At 39.3% G+C, this 25,707-nt stretch overlaps 2 protein-coding genes across 2 annotated transcripts in view; both read left to right on the top strand.

Moving 5' to 3' along the window:
* foxj3 (forkhead box J3) overlaps positions 1-3,699 on the top strand; it is a 99,271-nt gene extending 95,572 nt beyond the window's left edge. The window contains exons 7-11 of the mRNA XM_037678742.1: positions 368-841; positions 1,266-1,367; positions 1,891-2,082; positions 3,244-3,342; positions 3,436-3,699. Of these exons, the coding sequence (XP_037534670.1) occupies positions 368-841; positions 1,266-1,367; positions 1,891-2,082; positions 3,244-3,342; positions 3,436-3,548 (980 nt within the window). The 3' untranslated portion in view covers positions 3,549-3,699. The remainder of the gene's footprint in view (positions 1-367; positions 842-1,265; positions 1,368-1,890; positions 2,083-3,243; positions 3,343-3,435) is intronic.
* Positions 3,700-21,092: 17,393 nt separating this feature from the next.
* prdm2b (PR domain containing 2, with ZNF domain b) overlaps positions 21,093-25,707 on the top strand; it is a 20,287-nt gene continuing 15,672 nt past the window's right edge. The window contains exons 1-2 of the mRNA XM_037678741.1: positions 21,093-21,105; positions 23,366-23,391. Of these exons, the coding sequence (XP_037534669.1) occupies positions 21,093-21,105; positions 23,366-23,391 (39 nt within the window). The remainder of the gene's footprint in view (positions 21,106-23,365; positions 23,392-25,707) is intronic.

Here is a 25,707-nt window from a genome sequence, read left to right as displayed (position 1 = left end):
GCACTTACTGATATTGTGGTGACAATAAATTTTTAATGTATTGCTCAGCCTTAGTTAAAACCTGATCAACTGAATGTACGACAATAAGAACCTTGGAGAGAAGTGCAAATCCTTACAACTGAGTAACTGGAACTAGTGAATCTGGGAATGTTGTGAGAAAATTAAACTTTTACTCCACTTTCTACAGGTGCATTTAAAGGTGCTGTTTTGGCCTTTGGGAACGCATTTTTCATTCAGTTTATATAATAATGCAGTTAACTGAGAAAACCATGTGTTTTAACCCATAATCTTCATAAATGCATCCTTATTCAAAAAGTTCTTATTTTTCTGTGATAATGTTTATCAGCTTTGAGTTTTTGTTTTTCAGGTCTGATGGGGATACCATCAGATTCCTCCCAGCAGACTCACACCTCCTGCTCCTATCAGCACTCCCCCAGTGGCACCATTAACACTCAGAACAACCTGTCAAACAACCAACCCAACAACCACACCAACAACCACTCTACCAACAGTGGGCAGGTGCCGCTGTCTCACCCTGCCCAAGCCCACCCTGGCCACGGCTCACCCCACGCACAGCACCTCTCACAGCACGGTGGCACCCACAACCAACATGGCCAACACAGTCAGCACCCTCAGCACTCTCAGCATCCGCAACACGCTGTGCACTCTCAGCACCCCCAGCACGGGCAGCACCCGTCGCATGGCCAGCACCCGCAGCAACACACAGCGCACCCCTCCCAGCATTCGCAGCACAGCCAGCACCCAGCTCAACACGGGCAGCAGCACCAGAGCCTCTCCCACCAGACCCATCCCACCCAGCAGCAGATGGCCTGCAACACAGGTAAGACCTTCTGCCTGTCTTCACCAGCGCCGTCTTTTGTCTTCTCTTCATCAAATAATCACAGACACGCATGAAACAGAACATAGAAAACATGTTTGCAGCTGAAACAGGATTCACTCCTCGTTGTTTAGTCATAAATCACAGAGATAATATTTGTAGGTGCTAAACAGTAAATCATGATCTGATTTATTATCTGTTCTGTTGAGAACAAAGCAGAGCTGGAGCCGCTGACTTCAACAGCCTTTACGGAGTTGTCTGGCTCCTCCTAGTGGCCACTTCTGAGTACTGAACTGTTTATCAACCTTACTGTTATCTCTTGTTTTTTTTGGCACTCATAAAAAACTCATTAAAAACAAGACTGATCTCTCTGTATAATCTCGTACCTGGACTGTTACAAATCACCTGTTGTTTGTTTGTGTTGCAGGTTTACTCTCCGACTGGTACCCAAATTTAGATGCACTGAAAGAAAGCTGTCGCATTGCCAGCAGCTATAACTGGGCAGATGTTGACCTTTCGCCTTTTCAAGGTGCGACAAGACAAATAGATATTAGTTGATAAAAAATTCTACAAAATAATTTTGTTGTTTTAGTTTATCTGTAAATGGGGTTTTTAGGACTTCAGCTTTCTCTGTCAGATTTAACTACTTTAACTCGACCAGTAATGAGGCTCAAACATTTAAAACTAGGAGCTCTGCCCCAGCGTTTTGATTGAGTGCTGATGTGTCGGCACTATGGAGCTGATTACAACTTTAATTAAACTGAGCTCTTCAATTAAATAGCACCGCCTTCAAGTTTAATTACTGAAACACTGAGCTCAGCAGGTCATTTTATCCAATTAAGAGTCTAGGAATGCAAGGTAGGATGTTTTTAAATATCAACCACTGAATGTTACTGACGTAGCTGTTATGTACTGTAGCCATACTTTTTTGATGGACATTTGTTTCCTAGTTACTGTTTTTATGCTCTAATAGTATTCTGGTGTATTTTGTTATAGTTCTTTGTTTCATCAACATTTCTGTGTTAAATTGTGTATTTTCTTTGGCCTTCAAGGGTTGAGAGAGAGCATGAGACAGGCTGAGCTGAACAATTGGTGCCTTGAACCTACCCAGATTGCAGACCTCTGCTCATCCATCAACCAGTTCTTTGCCCGGACCGGAGTAATTCAGCAACAGGGGGCTGTGCAGAGTCCTGTTTGTCACGGGCCCATGCACACCAACAAACCCAGCCAGCACCTCAACACAGGTCCTTAACTCCATGGTTTCATTCAAATTTCATTATAAATATTTAGGGGTGCAATCATGTTGGTGTTTTTTTATTGTTAAATAAAAAATAATTGTTTAGTCAAGCTATATTTTTTATTTTTCAGAGAAACATTACCGTATTTTCCGCCGTACACGTCGCACTGCCCGCCCTATAATTCGCATCAGTCCAAATATGTCTAATAAAGTGGAAAAATCCATAAATGTCTCTTCGCTGTATATCTATTATGCGTCACTGCTGACAACCCGGAAACATTGGCCGGTGTACCAAAGATCGTAGATCGTCCTCCCATGCATGCTCCCACGGCTGCCAAATGGCATGCATGGGATGACTTTAACAAGAATTTTACAAGATAAACACTTAAAACAATTATTTGTTTGCTCGAAATTATAGTAAAGGTGTGTCTCAGTTTAACTTTTACTTAATAAATGCACTTTGACGATCAAATCAGCTGCATTTCAAAAGTATGTGCTGCCTCGGTGCTACGGGAGCACGCAGAGAGAGGAAATCAGGAAGGAGGAACACTGTGCATTTCTTCAAAATTTAACAAGATAAGCACCTAAAACAATTGTTTGTTTGCTCGACATTATAGCAAAGGTGTGTCTCAGTTGAACTTTTACAGAATAAATGCACTTCAATGGTCAAATTAGCTGCATTTCACCGGAGCAGCGCAGAAAATGAAGCTGATTTGACGGTTGCTCCAGGCGAGCTGGATGAATGTGGCAGCATATGGCAAGCCGAATGTGTCATTAATAGCCACCTTTTTCCTATTACATGACACAACGGCATGCCATACTACTCTACTACCATCTAGTGGCTGAAAATGGTAGTGTTAAATATTTTCAATCATAATGAATGAAAACGGTCATATCTCAGCCAAAAAATTGGTTTATAAATATGGGAAAAAAATCCATAAATATGTCGCTTTAACGTATATGTCACAGGGCATGCAAATTATGCAAAAAAGAAAAACGTGACTTATAGACTGAAAAATACGGTTGCTGTTAGTTTTGTGGCAGCCGTAAATATTATGTTATGAGAGGCAAAAGTTTTGTTTTCTATTATTCACATGTTTTTTCTGCATGTTTGAAACATTTGTTGCCTAAACTGAGGTCTTAAATGAAGTTTTGTTCCTCTCATTAGGAAATCTCTACATGGACTCGAGACAGAGCATGCCCATGATGGGGCCTCCAGGATACCCCCACATGCCCCCCATGAGCAGCACAGGACCCTCTATGACAGGTAGCAGCTAATGAGACGGCATTAAAGTGGTCACATGGACCAATAGCAGCAACTTACCTTCTATCTTTTTCTGCACAAACCCATTCTCTTCAGGACACCATGCACAGATGAACCAGCAGCACATGATAACTTCCAGAAACTTCCAGATGCATCGCATGCCAGCTGACGACATCCAGGATGACTTTGACTGGGACTCCATTGTTTAGCCACCAAGACCCCCTTGTTGCAACTCAATCCGAGCGATGAGAGGAGGCGTTAATCCAGAGGAAGCTGGGCTGAGCTGACAGGCCGTAGGTGGAGGAGGCCGCTGTGTGAAGCAGAACATTGGACAAGTTTTGGAAACGTACAGACTCCAGAGTCCTGATAATTTTACAAGAGCAAATCTTAACCAGAAAATGTTACTTGGAAGACAATCATATGTAGTCGGACATGTGATCAATAACAAACTTGTCTCGAGGCAAGCAGAACTCAGTCATGTCTAAACCACATGGTCCTCAGCTCTTCAGCCAGCCCTCTCCTCATCCTGAGCGATCAGCCTTCCAAAGTCCGACCCCCACCCCACCCCTCCGACCCCTCTGCTCCGTAACCGTTATGTGATTTGAGCAACGTGTTCAGCTTGTAATTCTTCTCGTGTTGACATTGGCCTCAGCTGCCTCTAAGATGATGTTGTCTCCCTCTTTTTATTTTTTTGTTTGTTTTAACTTTTTGATTTTAGGAATCGCAGGCCGTCTCTGTGAGTAACACGATGGTGCTCGTTGGTCACGTTTGGGAGAAAGCGAGCTCTGCTGTGGAAGAGTCAGCGGCTGAGTCAGGTTTACAAAAGCTGAGGTTTTGAACAGGGTGCGTTGATTTAGATTAGTACAAGGAGAGGATCGCAGAGTGTCGTGCTCTCCACCCCGCGGTGGTTCTGGGAGTGCAGCAGCTCTCGTCTTTAGTTCTCGTTCTCAAGCTCTTCAAGACGAATGAAGATGATGGCGATCAGATGAAAGCAAGCAGGTGAAGGTAACGTTTTGTCTTTCTGTGTGCATCATGTTAGTTTTTATTTGCTTATCTTTACACAGACTGTTAAAACCAAGGCTTGGGTTTGTTTACAGGTTTTAAACGGTAATAAAAAGATGGTTAAAAGTTTAATAATTAATGCTAAAAGGCCAATCTATAGTCTAAAAATCAGAAGAGTACTTCTGTCACTTTTAAGGAACTTTCTAAAATAATTTTAGCATCTAAATTTTCAAATATGGACGTTGATTTATTTAAACTGTCCCATGATTTGTTGGGGTTACATATAATTAAGCTTTTATAAAATAACCAGAACAGCGACTCACATGATGCATAGTGTGCATGTTTAGTGAGCGTGGCCACTATGATTGCTGCAATCCTCTCGATGAGCACAAAAGCAGACGGACTCGGTTGAAACGTGTAGAACTGAGACGTTCAATAAAAAGTTTCTCAAGCACAGAGCAGGGAGATCCGTGGTTCTGTTTGCCGGGCCTTTATGTGCTGTTAACAAGTGACTCCCAACAATCAGACCAAAAGAGACACTATGTTTAAATTAAACGCCCTTTGCACATTTTTACACGTTGTTTACTTAACAACCTTAAGATGCCGGTTTGCTTCTGGATGTGCAGAAGTGTCCAGACACTGACTCATTCGTGTGTTGAGTAAAACTCATCGTTTCACTCAGTTTCTAACAGAACCGCTGTCTGGCGTTGTTGTTTCTGCTCTTTTGATTCAGGTTTGTGGTGCTCTGCATATACTGTCCGTGTCTTAAAGGAACATGAACAATATTTTGGGATAGAATACTTTTGTTTACATTTTGAAGAAAAAATGTCTGCCAGTGATGTTATCTGCATGATGAATGGGAAGCAGCAGCTTGCTGTCTGTTAGCATAATTTAGCATAAAGACTGGAAACATGCCCGTTTGTCTGCAGCTCTGCCTGACAGACTCCGTACTCATAAACCTGTAAAGTGTTCAGTTCTGTGCAGTTTATTTTCTCCGTTTATGGGACAAAATAACTGAAGCACATACGTAAAATGGCAGATGGTTTAAACGGAGGGATTAATCCAGCTCATTTCACCATTAAAAGCTGAGATTTCTAACTGGAAAATCTCTTTAATTTTATCCCAAAAGAAAAGAAAAAAAAGTCAGGATTTTATTTTATTTTTTTTACTCAAGAAAAGTTCAATAAAACTCGTATGTTTGACTAAACTGCATCACATTTGTGCTTTTAAGGAGCAGTTTGTGACAATATTGTTTTTTGAATAAAGCTAAGTTGAGTTTAAAATTATATATATATATATATATATATATATATATATATATAGTGGAATTCAAAGAACTTTATTCGAGCACAAATTTATCCTTTAATATTAAAGCAGTTAGGTTTTTTTTGTCCTGCAGTTTCCAGTCTTTGTGTGAACATGAAAAAAAATGATGTAGAATAAGTTCTTACCTAAATGACAACAAGAAACCAGACAATTTGTTTCAAATGGTTTTGTTTTTAATTTTTGAACCGAGTGACAATCATGTTGTTTCTTTTTCCCTCATATGTCAGAATCTCACACAAACTTTTGTCATTGTGGAGAAAAAAGGCACTTTTGAGCCTGGGACGGTTGTTTCGTTGATTGTTGCAGAACCATATTTCTGATCATGTGCGAGGTTTTTCGGAGCACCACTCAGCCCGGTTCAGTCTGTGAGTCTGTCCAGAGCTTCACTGTGCAGATAAACTCAAATGATCTTCTTTAAGCTGATGATGCTGCCATGGATTTTTAAATTTTTTTATTTTACTACTAACATATTTTCAGCTCGTGTTTTTTCTGCTGATCACCTCTGCTTCTCTCTCGCCTTGTTTATTTTATTTATCTGGCATCATCTGTGTGTGTTTGTGTTTTAAATCTGCCTCACCCATCGATGCCAGTAAGGATGTTTGGGTTTTAAAGAAACTGCCAGGATTTCACCAAATCATCATTGAAAGTGAAGTGACGGCGAGCTGAAGGATCAGCGGTGTGCGTTGATCTGGACTGTACGAAGCCGTGATGGAGCCTTTGAACGGCGTGAAGCGTTTCAGCTCTTCCAGGTGAAGACTGAAAACTTTTCTAAGAGCACATCGACCCACAGGAGACGGAGAAGAACTGAGAGAACCCGTGTGGCTAAAAGGGAAATGTTGAAGAACTGACTGGATCCCAGTTAGTGTTTTTTTTTTTTTTTTAACAGTTTAAGTTCTCGTGTTTTTTGTTCCTTTTCAGAAGACGGTTTAAGTTTTGAAATACAGCTGGACATGTATAATAATAATCTGCCAGAGAGATTATTATTATTATTTTATTGTTATTGTTATTTGGGAAGAAGAAGAAAAGATGAAAACGTTACAACATGGGAGAGAACTGCCAACATCTACTTCTGGTCGGGGCCTATTTTATTCAGTGCTGGTGTGTTGTGCTTGTACAGATGTGTCTTTTCAATCATCCCTTTTTTCCTCTGGGGGGAGGGGGGGTTGTGATATCCAGGCAGAAGGTGGGTTTTATTAATGAAAAAAGAGAAAAGGGGGTAAAAGAATAGAGTATTTTGTTATTGTCCGATCAGAGGGTGACAGTATGTATATATCTATATTGTATATATGTGATGAAAATGCGTTGGCTTTTTGTGTGACACTACCTTTTACCTGTGCTATGGTTCTACAGTGTTTCAGTGTTGAAAATATGTATTTAGTTTGTGTTTTATTGTTTCAGTTTTTTGTTTCGTCTTTTGTCATTTCTTGTAATTTTCCCCTCCTGTTTTTTTGTTTGTTTTGTTTTATTGCACGATTTATTACTTTTGTTGTCCGATGGGGTGACACAGCTACTCTTTGTATTTGTTTAGTGCTGTAAAATATCTCAAGTGTTATTACAACTGTCTAAAACCAACGCCCACCCCCACCCCTCCTCTTCCCCAATATGCATGAATGGCACTTAAAAATAAAATATAACTTCACTGTGGAATATTGTGATAACTGAGAGCTTTTGTTTCCTTTCATTAACTGATACTTTATTGTGGTGAAAACTGGTTTTAAGTAGCTTTTGTTTTGTCCTAATGGTCAACAAATCCTCACCGTGGAAATGCCCACAACCCGTTCTTTTTTTTATTTTTTACACAAAACTGTTCAAGAGGAGCCGAAAATATTCAAATTAGGATTTTGTTGTTTTATGAATTGAGACCATAGAACAGGGCTATTCAACTGATGGTCCAGGAGCCAAATCAAGGCCACCGATGAACTCCGTTCAGCCCACCAATAGTTCGTTTTTAAATCGAACTAGATTTCAAACCATAAAACAAACTTGTTTAATGACTAACTGCTGGATATCAGGCCCCTGAGCTCAACTGTGGCCCCCTGAGCAATTTAGTTGAGCCCCACAATAGAATATATCCTGATTTAGTTCACTTTAAGTGGGTTTATCTTAGCTAACCTAAAAGTTGACTTAAACGTTTATAACTTTTACATAAAAGCTTTAACTTACTTACACTGATTCACTGGCATTCATTCATAAAGCTGCAGGAGACGACTTTACACAAGTCCTCTGAGAACAAATCATTTTCATATAATTAGGTTCTTTTGTGACGTAATCAACTCATCGTGACAACAGAAGAGAGGTGATGAAACGGGCTAAAATGGTAAAAAACAAACTAGTTTTTTGTTTGTTAAAATGATTCTTGTTTAAACTTGACAGGTCGGGGACGAGAAGAAAAAAGTGCAGAAGAACGAATTGGTTTAAATAACAGGAGCAAAGCATCAAACTATTTCTTATCTCAGACCTCCAAAAATCTAAATGACCCTAACAGATTGTGGAAAACCATCAAATCTCTCTCAGGCAGCCCCCAATCATCTGACCTCCCATCACAACTTCTCATTAACTCTGTTCCTGTGTCAAATAAGCATGAGATCCTGAACTGTTTCAACAAATATTTTGTTGCTTCTAGTTCTTTATTTGACACAGTTACTAATGGAAAATCAGCCACTTCACTTAATAACCAAACTTCTACAAATCAAATCTCTCCTACAAGTCAATCCTCAGTTAATCACACCTTCTCTTTTTCTCCATTCTCAGTCAGTGAGGTCAATAAACTGTTAAAAGATCTTGATCCTAAAAAATCTGCAGGTCCAGATGAACTTCCACCTTATTTCTTAAGGCTGGCTGCTCATATCATCACAGTCCCTGTGACCCACATCTTCAATCTCTCCATAAGACAAAACTCCATCCCAGACACTTGGAAAACAGCCTTTGTTCTTCCTTTGCTGAAGGGAGGAGACCCCACATCACTGAACAACTATCGACCAATCTCTAAACTCTGCATTTTAGCCAAGGTTCTAGAAAAACTGATAAACTCTCAAATCAAAAATAACCTGGACTCATTTAACATCTTACCTCCTCATCAATCTGGTTACAGGAAACAACACAGCACAACCACTGCTTCACTGAAGGTTCTTAATGATGATGTTGAAGCACTGGATGCTAAGGATTATTGTGCTGCACTTTTCTTAGACCTGTCTAAAGCTTTTGACACTGTGGATCAGAACATCTTGTGACATACGCTCTCTGAAATCGGTTTCTCAGAACACACCATTGGTTGGTTCTCTAACTATCTTTCAGACCGGAGGCAATGTGTTCAACATAATGGTACTTCCTCCAGTTATTTAACAGTCAACAATGGTGTACCACAAGGATCAGTCTTAGGACTCACTCTCTTTACAATCTATGTAAGTAATGTTGGTAAAAACATCCCTAATGCATCCATACATTTCTATGCTGACGACACAGTTGTTTATTGTCGAGCTAAAACAGTTGCTAAGGCTTTCCAGCTTTTGAAATCTGCATTCAACTACATCCAGACAGATTTGTTCCACCTCAAACTTGTCCTAAATGCCGACAAAACCAAAGGGATGCTTTTTTTCAAATAGGAAGTTGGTCCCAGCAGTTCTTCCTCCGATTTTATCCTCAAATGGTGTCCCCATTGAGTTTGTTGATTCCTATAAATATTTGGGTATCTTGGTCGACTTGCATCGCTTTTAAGCTCCATGTGGAAAACTTGGTAAAGAAACTGAAAGTTAAACTGGGTTTCTTTTTCAGAAACAGATCCTGTCTAACCCTGAATGCTAGAAAACACCTTGTATCTGTGACTTTCCTTCCCTCCATTGATTAGGGTCACATTATTTACATGAACGCTCCTACAAGAACCCTGCAGATGTTGGATGCTGTCTGTCATGGTGCACTAAGATTCATAACTGGCTGTGATTATCGTACCCACCACTGCACCCTGTATTCACTGGTTAACTGGACATCATTAACTTCACGCAGACTTTCTCACTGGTATATTTTCATCTTTAAATCACTTCTTGGTCTGCTGCCTTCATACATCTCCTCCTACATGTCTGTGCGGGAGTGCAGCTACAGCGTGCGCTCTCAGGACATTATTACCTGCAGTGTTCCCTCAGTGAAGACTGAACTAGACAAAAGGAACTTCTCCTACTCTGCTCCTGTTTCCTGGAATATCTTACCAAAAGATCTGAAGCTCTCGACCTTGACCTCTCTAAGTGTCTTTAAGAATCTGTTGGACTCCTGGCAAGAACCAATGCAGACATGTTCCTGTTTTTAGTTTTCTACATTTGCCTTAGAATCTAGCTGTTTTTTGTTTGTTTTTTTGTTGTTGTTGTTACCTTTTCATTTTAGCCATCCTATTTGTAAAAAAAAAAAAAAAAAACCTGCAGTATGACTTTTTATAATTGTTTATTGTTGTTGCTGTTATCCATTGTTGTCATCATTCTTTGATGAAATCAGGTCTCTCTTGTAAATGAGTCCTCGAGGCTCAATGGGATTTACCTGTATAAATAAAGGTTGAATGAATGAAAAAAGCATGATGGGATTTAACACCTCAAAATCTTTAAAAGAATATGGAAGCACTGGTTTCAGCACTCATAGCCTGACAATTAAGTAAATGCTTTTCTCTCTTAAAATCACAGACATTTGGAAGATCTGTCATCTTTGATGTAAAAGATCAATTAAAAAAAACGAAAGGAAAGTTATACGTTTTATGTTGGATGTTTGTGGGTGGATGATTCCAGCTCACATCACAGGAGAGAAAACGTTGGACACGCCTGAACATCAGGACATGCAATTGAAGGAACTGCAATTTGTATTTAAATAAATGTTGAAATGAGTACACTTCAGTTTTCCTTTTGACATTTTAAATATAGTATTTTTAAGAGCAATAATAATCAAACCACTGCACTCTGCTTGTGTTCACATTGATGCTTCTTAAAAACAAGTTTGTAACTCGCATTCACTTTATATAGCGTCGAATCACAGAAGTCATTTCAGGACACTGAATAAAAACATTCATATATATATATATATATATATATATATATAGATGGCTTCGAGTTTTTATTTCATCGCAGTCTCCCATCCTAAGCGAGCACAGAGGCAGCAGTGGAAAGGAAAAACTCCCTCCAGCAGAACCAGACAAGCAGCTTGGACCAGCTGGGTTCGAGAGAAACCAGAAGGAGAAAACGAACACACAATGACAGGTCCAGGATGGAGACCATCGGACTTCCTCTAAAGGAGGAAAGACAAAGAGGCAAAAATCACATGTTAAGAAAGAATAATTACAAATACAAACGATGTATTTGTAACTGTTCATTTGATGAAATGAGATCAATTTGTTCTCCAGTAGTTTAAGTTTATAGCAGCATAAGGAAATAGGTCAGGAAACTAAGCCGACTAAGGATTTATCAAAAAGGAAAGTCTTAAGCCTTGTCTTAAAACTGGACAGACAAATTATTCTATTTCATCCAAACCATTCCATACTAATAACTCCTAATCCAAATCAAAACATCCTAATTTTTTTATTTTTAGTTGTCTTAGATTTTTGAAGTTTTAAGAGTTTTTGAAGTCTCTGTAGGAGTGTATGTATTAGTGAGTTAGTATTATATTTACATGTTTTTGTATGTTAGCTGAATGTGCGAGGATGGGAAGGATATAAATATAAATTTGGAGGTTGTGAGGTTGTTTTGGAACTTGTAGAGAGGAAAAGGTTTTATATTTTTATCTAGATTTTTAAATTGTTAGTATATTAATGTAGAGTTTTTAATTATATGAATTTGTAAAGTTGATTACATGAATATGTAGGCAGGTATTTATATGTATTCTTACTGTATTTTGATTGATAAATTGTATTTATTTTAATGCGTAGAAATGCCCAACCAGGGACTGGAGTTGTGAATTAGCTGTAGCTAAATACTCTTTGTGCAACACATCAGTCACAGACTTGTTCTGTTCTATGTGTGTGTGCTTTGTCCTTGTCAAATAAACTATTAGTAATATTAATAATAAAGAATGATTACAACCATCACATTTTACATATTTATTATACGGCATGAAAAACACAAGATTTAAAGAGATACGATTCAGTTTTTTGTTGTGATTTATTTTAGTTTTCACTTTAATTTAATTTATCTTTTTGAAGCTTTTTTATTTAACAAAACAAATCCCATTGAGATCACATATTTCGATTCAATTCAATTCAGTTTATTTATATAGTGCCAAGTAAGTCACAACAGAAGTCGTCTCAGGGCACTGAACAGAAACATCCATATAGAAAAAGTAAGTTAACATTATTTGTCTGAGGAGCAGCTTTGAATTTAACTTTCATTCAACCTTTATTTAGACGGGTAAATCCCACTGAGCCTCGAGGACTCATTTACAAGAGACACCTGAAAGTGCAGCTTCATCACAGAACTCTCATATTGAGCAAGCATGAAGGCGACAGTGGAAAGAAAAACTCCCTCATGAGGAAGAAACCTTTTGCAGAACCAAGCTCAGGACAAACGGCCATCTGCTTCGACCGGCTGGTTTGAGAAGAACAGATACACAATGGCAGGTCGAGAATCACGTTAAGATAGAAATATCAAATGAAAACTATTCAATTTTAACAATTAATTTAAGGAAATGAGGTCAATTTATCCTCAGTAGTCTAAACCCATAGCAGCATAACAAGCCAACCCTAACTATAGGATTTAACAAAAAGGAAAGTTATAAGCCCAGTCTTAAAACTGGACACTGTGTCAGCCTCATGGACAGAAACTGGAAGTTGGTTCCACAAGAGAGGAGCCTGATAACTGCACGATCTTCCTCCCATTCTGCTTTTGGAAACGGAAGTCAGAAAGATGTGCACAAGCTTGCATTTGATTCAATTAACTTAAAGCTCTTGGAAAAAAGTGACAATTTTTTTATTAGATGGGGTCGTAAAAAAGAGTAAAAAAAACATTGATTTGCAGTTTGTTCTAACAGCAATCTTCCAGAAAGACTGAAAATCCTGTTGACAGCTGATTTGTTTTCTTCTGTTGATGTGCAGCAGGTTTGTTCTTTTGTTTATTTAGGTTTAAACATGCAGTGATCATGTTTACTCTGATTGATTTGCTTTGTTTCTACCGTTGAACTGGATTTATGACGTTTTCCCTCAACTTCTTTTTGTAAATGTGGATGTTTTTGACATATATTTTATATATAATCTACCACAATTTGCTTCATAACTGTAGAAATGAACAGACAAAACTTGTATTTGGAAGAAAATTTGGAAGACCAGATACAGGAAGCAGGTCAGAGCATCAGGAACAGAAGAAGAGGGGGGAAAGACTCCCATCTTGACTTGTCTTCTAAAACTGGAAATCTGGAATACTTGAAAAACGTTAAAAATGTAAACTTTCAGGCGTAAAACTTAATAAAGTCAGAACTTGATGTCTGTGAACCCTAATCTAGCATCAAGTCGCTTCTTAAAAAAAACCTCTCAAATAGCTCTCTTATTATAATTAGCTGGACGGATTGTGTCTCATTTTATTCTTACAGTAAACACACAAAATTATTACTATAGACAAAAGATGTTGCATTGCACCATGCAGATGTTGTGTTGTTTCCCCCCTCCAGTAAATTTGTTAGCTGAGCTGCACTGGGATCAGTTTGCGGCAGAACAGCGGCCTCTAGTGGTCACAAATACAAACAGCAGCAGAGAGTTCATTAATGTCAGGTCCAGAGCCCTGTAAAGAATTTACAGGGCTCTAGTCAGGTCTAGTTCATCTAAGTGATTTCAATCATCCCTTGACGGTTTTTAACAAACAATCAGATCTGGAAGCCATTTCTATGAACAAACATGCAGTCAAAGGAGTTTAAATGTAAATAAAGCAAACAAAACTGCAACAATTAAATTAATTTCCCAGAATGCAAAAGGTGGATAAAGAAAGCTTGGCATCATACACTAAACTTGAATACTCACAGAGGAGAACAAAAGATGGATAATTAGAAGAAAGGCTGCAGTAAAAACGTTTTTATCACGTTGATCACATGTGATAGATTGAAAAAAAAGTTTATACTTGAATTCAGTGAATTTCTGCAAGTCAAGAACTGAAATGTGTTACAGTGGATTGAGTCGTCTGATTTGAGTTCAGTAAAACTGCATTTTATTTGAACATGAACCGACGAAAGGCTCAAATGTCTGACAGCTGCATTCAAAGAAGAAACAGACCTGAAACTTCTTGAACAAATACAGTGCTTTGTGAAAGTATTTGGCCCCCTTGAACTTTTCAACCTTTTGCCACATTTCAGGCTTCAAACATAAAGATATAAAATGTTAATTTTTTGTTAAGAATCAACAACAAGTGGGACACAATCGTAAAGTGGAATTAAATTTATTGGATGTGTCAAACTTTTTTAACAAATAAAAAACTGAAAAGTGGGGCGTGCAATATTATTCGGCCCCCTTGCGTTAATACTTTGTAGCGCCGCCTTTTGCTGCAGTTCCAGCTGCAAGTCTCTTGGGGTTTGTCTCTATCAGTTTTGCACATGGAGACACTGAAATTCTTGCCCATTCTTTCCTGCAAAACAGCTTGAGCTCAGTGAGGTTGGATGGAGAGCATTTGTGAACAGCAGTCTTCAGCTCTTTCCAGATTCTCGATTGGATTCAGGTCTGGACTTTGACTTGGCCATTCCAACACCTGGATACGTTTATTTGTGAACCATTCCATTGTAGATGTGGCTTTATGTTTTGGATCATTGTCTTGTTGGAAGATAAATCTCCGTCCCAGTCTCAGGTCTCTTGCAGACTCAAACAGGTTTTCTTCCAGAATGGTCCTGTATTTGTCCCCATCAATTCTGACCATCTTCCCTGTCCCTGCTGACGAAAAGCAGGCCCAAACCATGATGCTGCCACCACCATGTTTGACAGTGGGGATGGTGTGTTCAGGGTGATGAGCTGTGTTGCTTTTACGCCAAACGTATCGTTTTGCATTGTGGCCAAACAGTTCGATTTTGGTTTCATCTGACCAGAGCACCTTCTTCCACATGTTTGGTGTCTCCCAGGTGCTTGTGGCAAACTTTAAACAACACTTTTTATGGAGATCTTTGAGAAATGGCTTTCTTCTTGCCACTCTTCCATAAAGGCCAGATTTGTGCAGTGTACAACTGATTGTTGTCCTAACTCCCACCTCAGCTGTAGATCTCTGCAGTTCATCCACAGTGATGATGGGCCTCTTGGCTGCATCTCTGATCAGTCTTCTCCTTGTTCGAGATGAAAGTTTAGAGGGACGGCCGGATCTTGGTAGATTTGCAGTGGTCTGATACTCCCTCCATTTCAATATGATTGCTTGCACAGTGCTCCTTGGGATATTTAAATCTTGGAAAATCTTTTTGTATCCAAATCCGGCTTTAAACTTCTCCACAACAGTATCTCGTACCTGCCTGGTGTGTTCCTTGGTCTTCATGATGCTGCCTGCTCTTTGAACAGAACCCTGAGACTATCACAGAGCAGGTGCATTTATACGGAGACTTGATTACACACAGGTGGATTCTATTTATCATCAGTCATTTGGGACAACATTGGATCATTCATAGATCCTCACTGAACTTCTGGAGTGAGTTTGCTGCACTGAAAGTAAAGGGGCCGAATAATATTGCACGCCCCACTTTTCAGTTTTTTTTTTTGTTAAAAAAGTTTGACACATCCAATAAATTTCATTCTACTTCACAATCATGTCCCACTTGTTGTTGATACTTCACAAAAAAATAAAATTTTATATCTTTATGTTTGAAGCCTGAAATGTGGCAAAAGATTGAAAAGTTCAAGGGGGCCGAATACTTTCACAAGGCACTGTAAGAGGTGGAAAATTAAAAAAACGTCACTTGCTGTCATGAGTCTGAACTTGCAAGCCCACATTTATGATAGAACTGGGACCTAAACAGGTTTAACAAAACTGTTTTTTAAAAATCTTTTCAGACCCAGCTGTGATGAAAGAAAAAGACAGATTTAAAAGGTTTAATTTTCAGAGTTTATTTAATGCACACTGAGGGTTTAGGCTGTTTGAATATATATATATATATATATATATATATAAAATGATCCATATATATTAATTTCCACTATTTACTCACTCACCCAGTGCTTTGGAAAATTATTATCTTCAAATTTAAAGAGGTTACAAAGAAGAAAGCTGCATCAACAGACATCACTATGATTTATTTGCAAATCTGAGAGATAGATTTTTAAAAAATTATTATTAAAATTGAATTTAGTTTCAAATCTCTAATTTTAGTTTTCATTTCTCATACTTTATACTGGATAAAATACACATTGAATTATAGTTTTTTAGACTTTCCTTTTTGATTCATTCATTCAACCTTTATTTATACAGGTTAATCCCATTGAGCCTCGGGGACTCATTTACAAGAGAGACCTGATTTTACAAAAGAGTGATGACAACAGTGGATAACAAAGACAACAATAAACAATCAAAGATGATAATAATAATTAATAATAATTGATAAATCCTATAGTTAGGGTTGGCTTGTTATGCTGCCATAGACTTACACCACTAGAGGACAAATTGACCTCATTTCCTTAAATGATGTGCTAAAATTGAATAGTTTTCATTTGATATTATTTCTTTCTTAACATGTGATTCTTGACCTGCCATTGTGTATCTGTTCCTCCTTTAGATCCTCTCAAACCCAGCTGATCGAAGCAGATGGCCTCTTGTCCTGAGCCTGGTTCTGCTAAAAGTTTCTTCCTCACGAGGGAGTTTTTCCTTTCCACTGTCGCCTTCGTGCTTGCTCAAGATGAGAGTTCTGGAGTTAAACTCAAAGCAGTCTGCTCCTCAGATAAATAATGTTATTAACTTACTTTTTATATTCATGAATGTTTCTGTTCGGTGCCCTGAGGCGACTTCTGTTGTGACTTGGCGCTATAGAAATAAACTGAATTGAATTGATAATTTTTATTACATAAGCCAACTTTTATTAGAAGTTTGCTAAATACACACACAACTTTGCCATGTCTTACTACATGTAAACATTATTATAAACCACGTTTTTCACATGTGAAACAGATCAAAACAGGAACTTAAACTGTGGGAAAGCTATTTTTTCTGTTAAAGCACGTGTCATATGAACATGCTTTCATGTTTTGTGTGAATTTGTTTACAAACTTAGTATGACACAGAGTATTTGTCAAAAAACAAAACAAAACAAAAAAACAGTGGTTTTCTGCATTTTAAGATGGTGATTTTCTGCAAAAATTCTTCACGAGAAAACACGTGGTGTTTCACGTTAATTTGACGGGTGTCCACAGGTGATTTGCGCACGTGATGTTCACGTGGTTGGTCCTGCACGGCTTGAGCTCTTTAACACATTCAGTTCTTTATTCTTAACTTGTTTCGTCATGAAAAGAATGACCTGATGAACAGAACCAACATGATCCGGACCTTCCTCCTGTTTTGGTGAGGCTCCTCTCCTCCTGCAGGTTCGGGCTGCAGTCTGGACCGGGCCGAGCCTGCAGAGGAGGGGAGGAGGAGACCCGACGAGCCTTTTGTCTTCAAGGGAAACCCTTTTCCCTCAGGGTCTGACCTGATCTTTTTCTCCTGCCCTCCTCCTCCTCCTCGTCCTCTCCATCCATCCAGCCTCTCCCTCAAACGCACGATCCGAGTTCCCGAAAAGCCTCCATGCACGATCCATCCGCCATTTTCAGCAGATTGAAAGAAAGCAGGTTGAACAAACTCACAAGTTCTCAGAGGTAAGTGCGTGCGAGGTGCCTAAAAGAATAAAAACCACCTGACGACTTGAGAGGGGCGACACAGAGGGGAGAAAGGAGGAGGAGAGGGGCGGTTTGTAGCAGGAGGAACAATAAAAGCATCCTCCAGGCGTTGGTCTGCAGCCTGTCTCAACTTTGTGTGGAAAACGGGTTTAAATGAGGTCTGGATCAGAACTCCTGCTCCACAGTCAGGAAATAAAAATAAGTATATTTATGTGAGAACAAGAAGTTAGATCCCTCATTTTTTCAAGGTAAAACTGTCCCACCAGAGGCAGACTAAAGGAGGAGGATGTTCTGAACGTCTTTTAGCTGCTGTTTGGTTCTAAAGCATCATTATTGTTCCAGGAGGAGTTATCAGGGTCAGAACCGAGCTCTGGATCCACTGGTTTGTGTTTTAACATGTGAGGCTGACCCACTGAGGTTCAGCTGCTGCTGGGATTCAAATCAGGAGCAGAACATTTTCATTCAACCTTTATTTATACAGGTTGGTCTCATTGAGCCTCGAGGACTCTTTTACAAGAGAGACCTGGTTTCAACAAAGAACGATGACAACAGTGGACATTCATAAAATAAAGCATATAAATTGAGAAAAATAAATGAAAGAAAATGGTATTTAAAAAAATGAAACAAAAAACAGCTAGGTTGTAGGGCGGTTTAGAAAACTACAAACAGGAACATGTCTGCGTTGGTATTTCCCATGAACTTAACAGATGCTTAAAGACACTTAGAGAGGTCAAGGTCGAGAGCTTCAGATCTTTTTGCAACATATTCCAGGAAACAGGAGCGGAGTAGGAGAAGGCCCTTTTGCCAAGTTCAGTCCTTACTGAGGGGACACTGCAGGTAATAATGTCCTGAGAGCGCATGCTGTAGCTGCACTCACGCAGAGACATGTAGGAGGAGATGTATGAAGGCAAAAGACCAAGAAGTGATTTAAAGATGAAAATTTACCAGTGAGAGAATGCGTGAGGTTAATGATGTCCAGTTAACCAGTGAATACAGGGTGCAGTGGTGGGTACGGTAGTTACAGCCAGTTATGAATCTTAGTGCACCATGATAGACAGCATCTGCAGAGTGCTTGTAGGAGCGTTCATGTAAATAATGTCACCGTAATCAATGGAGGGAAGGAAAGTCACAGTTACAAGGTGTTTCCTAGCATTCAGGGTTAGACAGGATCTATTTCTGAAAAAGAAACCCAGTTTAACTTTTAGTTTCTTTACCAAGTTTTCCACGTGAAGCTTAAAAGAGAGATGCAAATTGACCAAGATACCCAAATATTTGTAGGAATTGACAAACTCAATAAGAGCACCATTCGAAGATAAAATCAGAGGAAGAACTGCTGGGACCGACTTCTTCTTTGAAAACAGCATCCCTTTGGCTTTGTCGGCATTTAGGACAAGTTTGAAATAGAACAAATCTGACTGGATGATGTCAAAAACAGATTTCAAAAGCTGGAAAGCTTTTTCTACTGTTTTAGCTCGACAATAGACAACTGTGTCATCAGCATAGAACTGTATGGATGCATCAAGGATGCTCTGACCTACATTACCTATGTAGATTGTAAAGAGGATGGGTCCTAAGAATGAGCCTTGTGCCATTGTTGACCGTTAAATAACTGGAGGAAGTACCATTATGTTGAACACATTGTCTCTGATCTGAGAGATAGTTAGAGAGCCAACCAATGATGTGATCGAGAGCTTATGATGCAAGATGTCGTGATCCACAGTGTCAAAAGCTTTAGACAGGTCTAAGTAAAGTGCAGCGCAATAGTCCTTTGCATCCAAATGATCCTGAGAGGATAAATCTTATGGACCAACACTTCCTGAGCTCAGCTGTTTCTGTGTAAAGGTTATAAAGACACATTTAAATCCTCTGATTCATTTCTCCAATAAAATGTCTGAATGTTTTGGCTTGAGAGCGATAATCTTGAAGGTGCAACAAGCATTTTAAAATTGGATTTCTCCAATAATGCAGTGTGAAAGCTTCAAATGACTCGAAGAATGTGTTGTTAAAGCTAAAACAATCAGAACAAGCGGTAAAACCAGCAAAACCGCATCTGCAAGTTATAATTAGCTAAGCAGTGGCTAAAAGATAAAGTTACAGTTACCACAACCATAACCAAAAGCTAAAATTAACTAAACTGTAGCTAAAACATAACACTTGCAAAATGTAAAAAAATGAAAAAGAAATGACTACTAAAAGCTGAAATTAGCATAACTTTAACTAAAATGTAGAATTAGCTTAACAGTAGCTAAAAGCTAAAATTTGCCAAACAAGCAAAAAGTTAGTATTACCAAAATAATAAGTAAATGCTAAAATTATATTAGCTTAAAGCTCAAATGAGCATGACTGTAGCTAAAATATAAAATTATAGTAAAGCTAAATCTAGCAGCAATACTAGTTTCAGATATACTTAAATAAAGAAGGTCTGAACACTTGTTAACAGGTGTGCAATCAAAATAATGAATGCTGGTCGGCCTCGATCAAAGATTATAGTGAATCCTTGGCAATGTTGCGATCCCCCTCACTTCAATTAAAAAACAACCTCAAAACCCGGTCAGTTAAAATCCCATTTCTTTATTTCATTTCATTTATTGTCAGTTTGAATTGTGACAATATGGAATTATGGCCAATTTTAAATATGAATGAATAACCAATAGTGTTATTTCAGAAGGGTGAATAATATAAGATAGCTTAAAACTTTGAGAAGAGATTTTATTCAATTTTAGGACTAATGTTAATGTTTAGGTAAACTTTATCTTAGATTGGTAAAGTAAACTAAAGTTTCTGAAAACTTAGTTGGCACAGAGGGTCATTTCCTTTCATCAGGAGGAAGATGTTTTATTCTACCGGAGACGTCCTCACCCATTACCACAATGGATATGATGCGAAAGCTGGAGGGTCATGCTGTCACCGGAAGGGAAGTCTTTTCTTCAGCACCACGTCTCGTCCAGCAAGGCAGTGCCTCATCATTCTGGGGTGGTTGAGCGAGTTCCAAGGACTTTCTCCATTTCAGCTGACTGAGCCTCGTCCGAGATGGACAAGGACCGGAGCCTGGCTCCCCGCTGCTTCCTGGGGCTGGCTTGAAGCTGCTAGAAGAAGACTACTTCTCAGCCAACAACAACTCTGACTCTCCCTTAGGTGTCAGCTTTACCTGATTCTAGAAAGGGGGGGTTGCCTATGCAAATCATATCCAATCAGTGCAACTCTGACCAGCCAAATGGGCGTTAACGGAGTCGCATAAATTAATTTTGATTATATAACTCCACCTCTCAAAGTTTAGAGGGAACAATGAGTTTGTTTACCCAATAACACAATTTCTTCACAGATGTACATTTAGGTTTTTTCACACAACACTGTTACACAACAGGGGTTCTGTCTGTGCAGCTGGCTAACTTCCTTCGTTATGGTGACCACACCTCTTTTTGTCCTGGGGTTATGGCAAAGTTCTGTTCTTTTTTGGGAGATGCTGTCATTCCCCAATCTGTTGCGGAAGCACGATCCGTAGCGTACTTCCGGGTTGCACAGATCACGGTTGTTTATGAATAACAACCGTCTTAATTTACTTTGAAAATTATGCGCTCTATCTCGACCAATCTTAAATTAATGTAGCTAATTTATGCCACTCGTATTTCCCTTCGGATCACCGTTGTTTATGAATAAAAACTGTCTTAATAATTTACTTAGAAAAGTTTGTGCTCTATATTCACCGATCTTGATGTAGGTAATTTACGCCACTTGTATTTCCGTTACAAATCATTGGTTAAGATGACATGACGCATTAGACCTGACCCCCAACTTGGACTAGGGGTTAAACGACTACATATTTTTAAAAGTCGACTTTAACACGATAAAAGTCTAGTAGACTTCAACTAGTCAATGACGTCATAGGAACTCAGGACGCTATAGCATATTTGCAAAAAAGAAACAAAAAAAACCCAACAACAACAAAACATCGGGCATATATTTATTCTCCTGCCATTTATCATACTGCAAAAAAGTCAAAGGCACGGTAAAACTATTAACCAAGCTGCAAAAATGCTGCTGTCTTAGTTTTATTTAATCCACCACGTGGATTGGGTGGATTAGGGTTGGGAACAGCAGGGATGAAACTAGTCAATGTGAAATATAAAAACTTGCGAGATGACATATAATTGACTAATCGATTAGTTGACTAGTCTATTCAAGCTTGGACAGAATGAGAAAAACCCTGCAAGATACAGAATGAATTATTTCCACGGTGAAACAGCACCGCTCAGTGGTGAAGCTGCACATCATTTTAACAATGACATAAATATGTCAGTGATTTTAACGGAAATACGAGTGGCGTGAATTAGCGACATGAGAATCGGCGGAGATACAGCACATACGTTTCTAAGTAAATTAAGACAGTTCTTAGTCATAAACAGAATTATACTAGTACATTTTCCTTAATCTAGCATGTTGAACGGCGATCCGTGCGACCCGGAAGTATTCCTTTTAGCGCATGTGCAAATGAGCTACACAATGGATCGGGTTTTGCAAGTTACGCAACAGATTGGGTAACCACTGACGCAAACTCTTATCTTTCTCAGGAAAGAGAGTTGATTATGAGGAGCCATTTTGTCTGACTCAGGAAGGGGAATAATTAGCACAGAGGATTAATTGCCATACAGTCATGTTCAGTGTCTCTGAGGCCAGGATCAAGACTCTGAGTCACCCTGACTCATAGATTATGAATCGTAGAACACTACAGTTAAGCCTCCAGTATACTCCCGCTTACGTCCATACGCGGAGGTACGCACATACGTAAGTGGAGGTACAAGCGCACCCCTCCAGGGCATGTCCGTGCAAAGCTCAATTTGCGGTGTCGCACAATAACCTGCCCTGTGACCGACTGTTTTGTATGTGACACTAATGCAGTGGTGGAGAAAGTACTCAAACACTGTACTTAAGTAAAAGTACAAATAAACAGACAAAAATGTACTCTAGTAAAAGTACAAGTACCACATTAACATTTTTACTTAAGTAAAAGTAAATAAGTACTTGCTTTTAAAATACTTAAAGTATTAAAAGTAAAAGTACTTGCTGAATGTATTACCTAATGTAATGGTCTACATATATTTAAGTCTGCGTACCATATGTATATTTTCTGTAATACATTAATAATGTTGAGCCATTTTAATGAACAATGCTGCAGATAATACATGTTTTTATTGTGTTTATTCTGTGACACATTTCACACTTGGACTTGTGATTCTGTGCGTCAGAACTTCAGGGATGACCTGCAGAGTTAAATGCCATTAATCAAAATAAGAAAGAGGAATGATTATACTTTTAAAAGTTTTTATTTAACATAAATCAAAACCAATGTGTCATTTTAAGTGTAGTAAACACATTTAAGTAAAAGTTGTCTGTCTGAACAAAAGGAACATTAGACACTACGAACAAAGGAACAGACTCTGATCATTTCAACTGATATTTCAACTCCAGTTTGTCATCAACTCTAGTTAAAATACTGTCTATTCAACCTTGTAATGGGTCAATATTGAACAATATTTTAACTTCCTGACACCATTTTTAAAACTTGGACCAGAGTGTCGAGCCGTTTGGAGACATCTCTTGTCTCCTAACATCATGAACTGACACATATTGCAGCAAGAATTTCTTGTTCAAGTTTAGAAGAAGTTGGTTTTCAAAGATTTTTCAGTCCAGTCTGCCTCTTTTGGGAGAGAGAATCTGTCTTGTTGTACTGAGCAGTCTTTCATTAAGGCCAGGGGTGATGCATATCTTCTGGGTGACTCTCTTGCGGTGGAATACATTTTGGGTGTGTTAGCAGTGCTGTGGGTGCAGCGGCTGTGGCTGAATGGTTAGAGCAGTTGTCCTCCAATGCGAGAGTTGGGGGTTCGAATCCACCAGCAGTCACATGTCGAAGTGTCCCTGGGCAAGACACTGAACCCCTCATAGCCTCTGATGTGTGTCCCATCAGTGTATGAATGTGATAAAGCTCTGATTAGTCTCTTTAGAATGATTTGTTCAATTAGCTTTGTAGAGATCTAGTAGAGCGCTGTATGGATGGGTAAATGAGGACACAGATTGTTGTGTAAAGGGCTTTGAGTATCTTGAAATAAGATTGAAAGCCGCTATATAAGTACAGTCCATTTACCATTTACCCAGCTCACTGACATACTGTACATACTAGAATATATGTCATTGGCCCAGCTCTTCTTGAAGGCAGGCCTAACGTTACCTGCCCACTTTGCAGTGATTCAATGGACCAGCTCCCCTCTCACCATTGGTTACTTTCAAAGTAATAAACAAATCAAAAAGCCGCAACATGAATTTAAGTTGTAATGCAACGCTTTATAGAAATGTAGTGTAGTAGAAAGTACAGATACTTGATGTAAAATGTAGTGGAGTAAAAGTTTTAAGTACCCACATTTAACTCTACTTAAGTAAAGTACAGATACACGAAAAATGTACTTAAGTACAGTAACAAAGTATTTGTACTTAGTTACATCCCACCACTGCACTAATGTATTAAATTCCCCTTCTTCATCCCTGATCTGGCCTTTTCTTTTGTTTGTTTTCCAAGAGGCAAGTGATCCCTTCCTCTTCCGTTGATGCCATGACTGAAATGGTGAGAAATGAAAGAATTTGTCACGAGCGAATTAAACTCAGATCCAGTGTGGCTGCGGGAGGGTCTGGAGATTTCCTTGTGGGCTGGTCTGATGTGTGGGCTGCAGGGCCAGCACTCCCTGTTTTTTTTAAATGTTTTAGATCTTTTTATTAACAACATATAAACACAGAACACCGCTGCGGCTGAGGCTGCCAGCACTCTGTTTTTTTTTTCTTCCGACCTGTCAATCAATCAATCAATAGCGACCACCCAGGCTCTCATTTCCCCTCCAACTCATGACCCATCCATCCCACCTCAATCTGTAGCTCCATTTGACCATTTTGAACCCATCACTCTATCTTCTCTAGAGCAGGTCATGTGCAGCTTGAAACCTTCTGGTTCCCCCTTTGATGTGGTCCCCCCTCGACTACTAAAGGAGGTTTTTCTTACTCTAGGTCCGTCCATTCTGGCTATAGTAAACAGTAGTTTATCCACTGGCGTGGTGCCAAAATCCTTTAAACATGCTGTTGTCCAGCCTCTCCTGAAAAAAACAAACCTTGACCCCTCAGTCGTATCCAACTTCCGGCCTGTCTCCAGACTCCCATTTGTTTCAAAACTACTGGAGAAAATAGTTGAGTCCCAGTTGAAGTGCTTCCTGGAGGGTCACGCCATCTTAGAGCTATTCCAATCTGGCTTTAAACCTCTCCACAGCACTGAAACTGCCCTGCTGAAGGTCTTTAATGACATTTTCTTAACCACTGATACCGGTGATTCTGTGCTGCTTGTCCTGTTGGACCTCACAGCCGCCTTTGACACCATCGATCATGAGATCCTCATTGCTAGGTTGGAGCAGTGGGTGGGCGTCACAGGGTCAGCCCTCAATTGGTTCAGATCTTACCTCACTGACAGATCCTTTTGTGTCTCCATCAAGGATTTTAGTTCTGCAGAGGCAGAGCTTAAATGGGGGGTTCTGGATCCATCCTGGGTCCCCTCCTATTCTCTTTATACCTGCTGCCGCTTGGTGCTATTTTCCGGAAACACAACATGCCCTTCCACTTCTACGCCAATGACTGTCAAATTTGCTTCCCCCTAAGACACAATGGTACATGCTCTATTCAACCGCTGCTCGACTGCCTGGCTGACATCAGGGACTGGATGGCTTTAAACTTCTTAAGTTTCAATGAAAAGAAGTCTGAAGTCATGTTGTTCCCTCCCAACGACACGATCACAAACCACTGTATCGACCTCTCCGCTCTAACCCTGTCAGAAAAACAAAGAGTCACTAATCTGGGAGTGATAATGGACCCTTCCCTGAAACTTAACAGTCACGTAAACATGATTGCTAAATCATGTTTCTTCCAACTGAGGCGGCTGTCTAAACTGAAGCCCATATTGTCCAAAAATAACCTGGAGACAGTAATACATGCATTCATTACATCTAGGCTTGATTACTGCAATTCACTCCTGTTTGGTATCAGTCAGACCTCCATAGCACGACTACAACTGGTCCAGAATGCAGCAGCCCGATTCTTAACCAGTACAGGCAAAAGAGAGCACATTACACCAGTTTTGGCCTCACTGCACTGGTTACCGGTTCACTTTCGAATCCAGTTCAAAATACTCCTGTATGTCTACAAATCACTGAACAGTTTCGCCCCCCCCCCCCCAACTC

Source organism: Nematolebias whitei, chromosome 7, assembly GCF_014905685.2.
Source record: "Nematolebias whitei isolate Nwh7 chromosome 7, NemWhi1, whole genome shotgun sequence".
Taxonomy (NCBI): Eukaryota; Metazoa; Chordata; class Actinopteri; order Cyprinodontiformes; family Rivulidae; genus Nematolebias; species Nematolebias whitei.
This window is presented reverse-complemented; position numbering and strand designations above follow the sequence as displayed.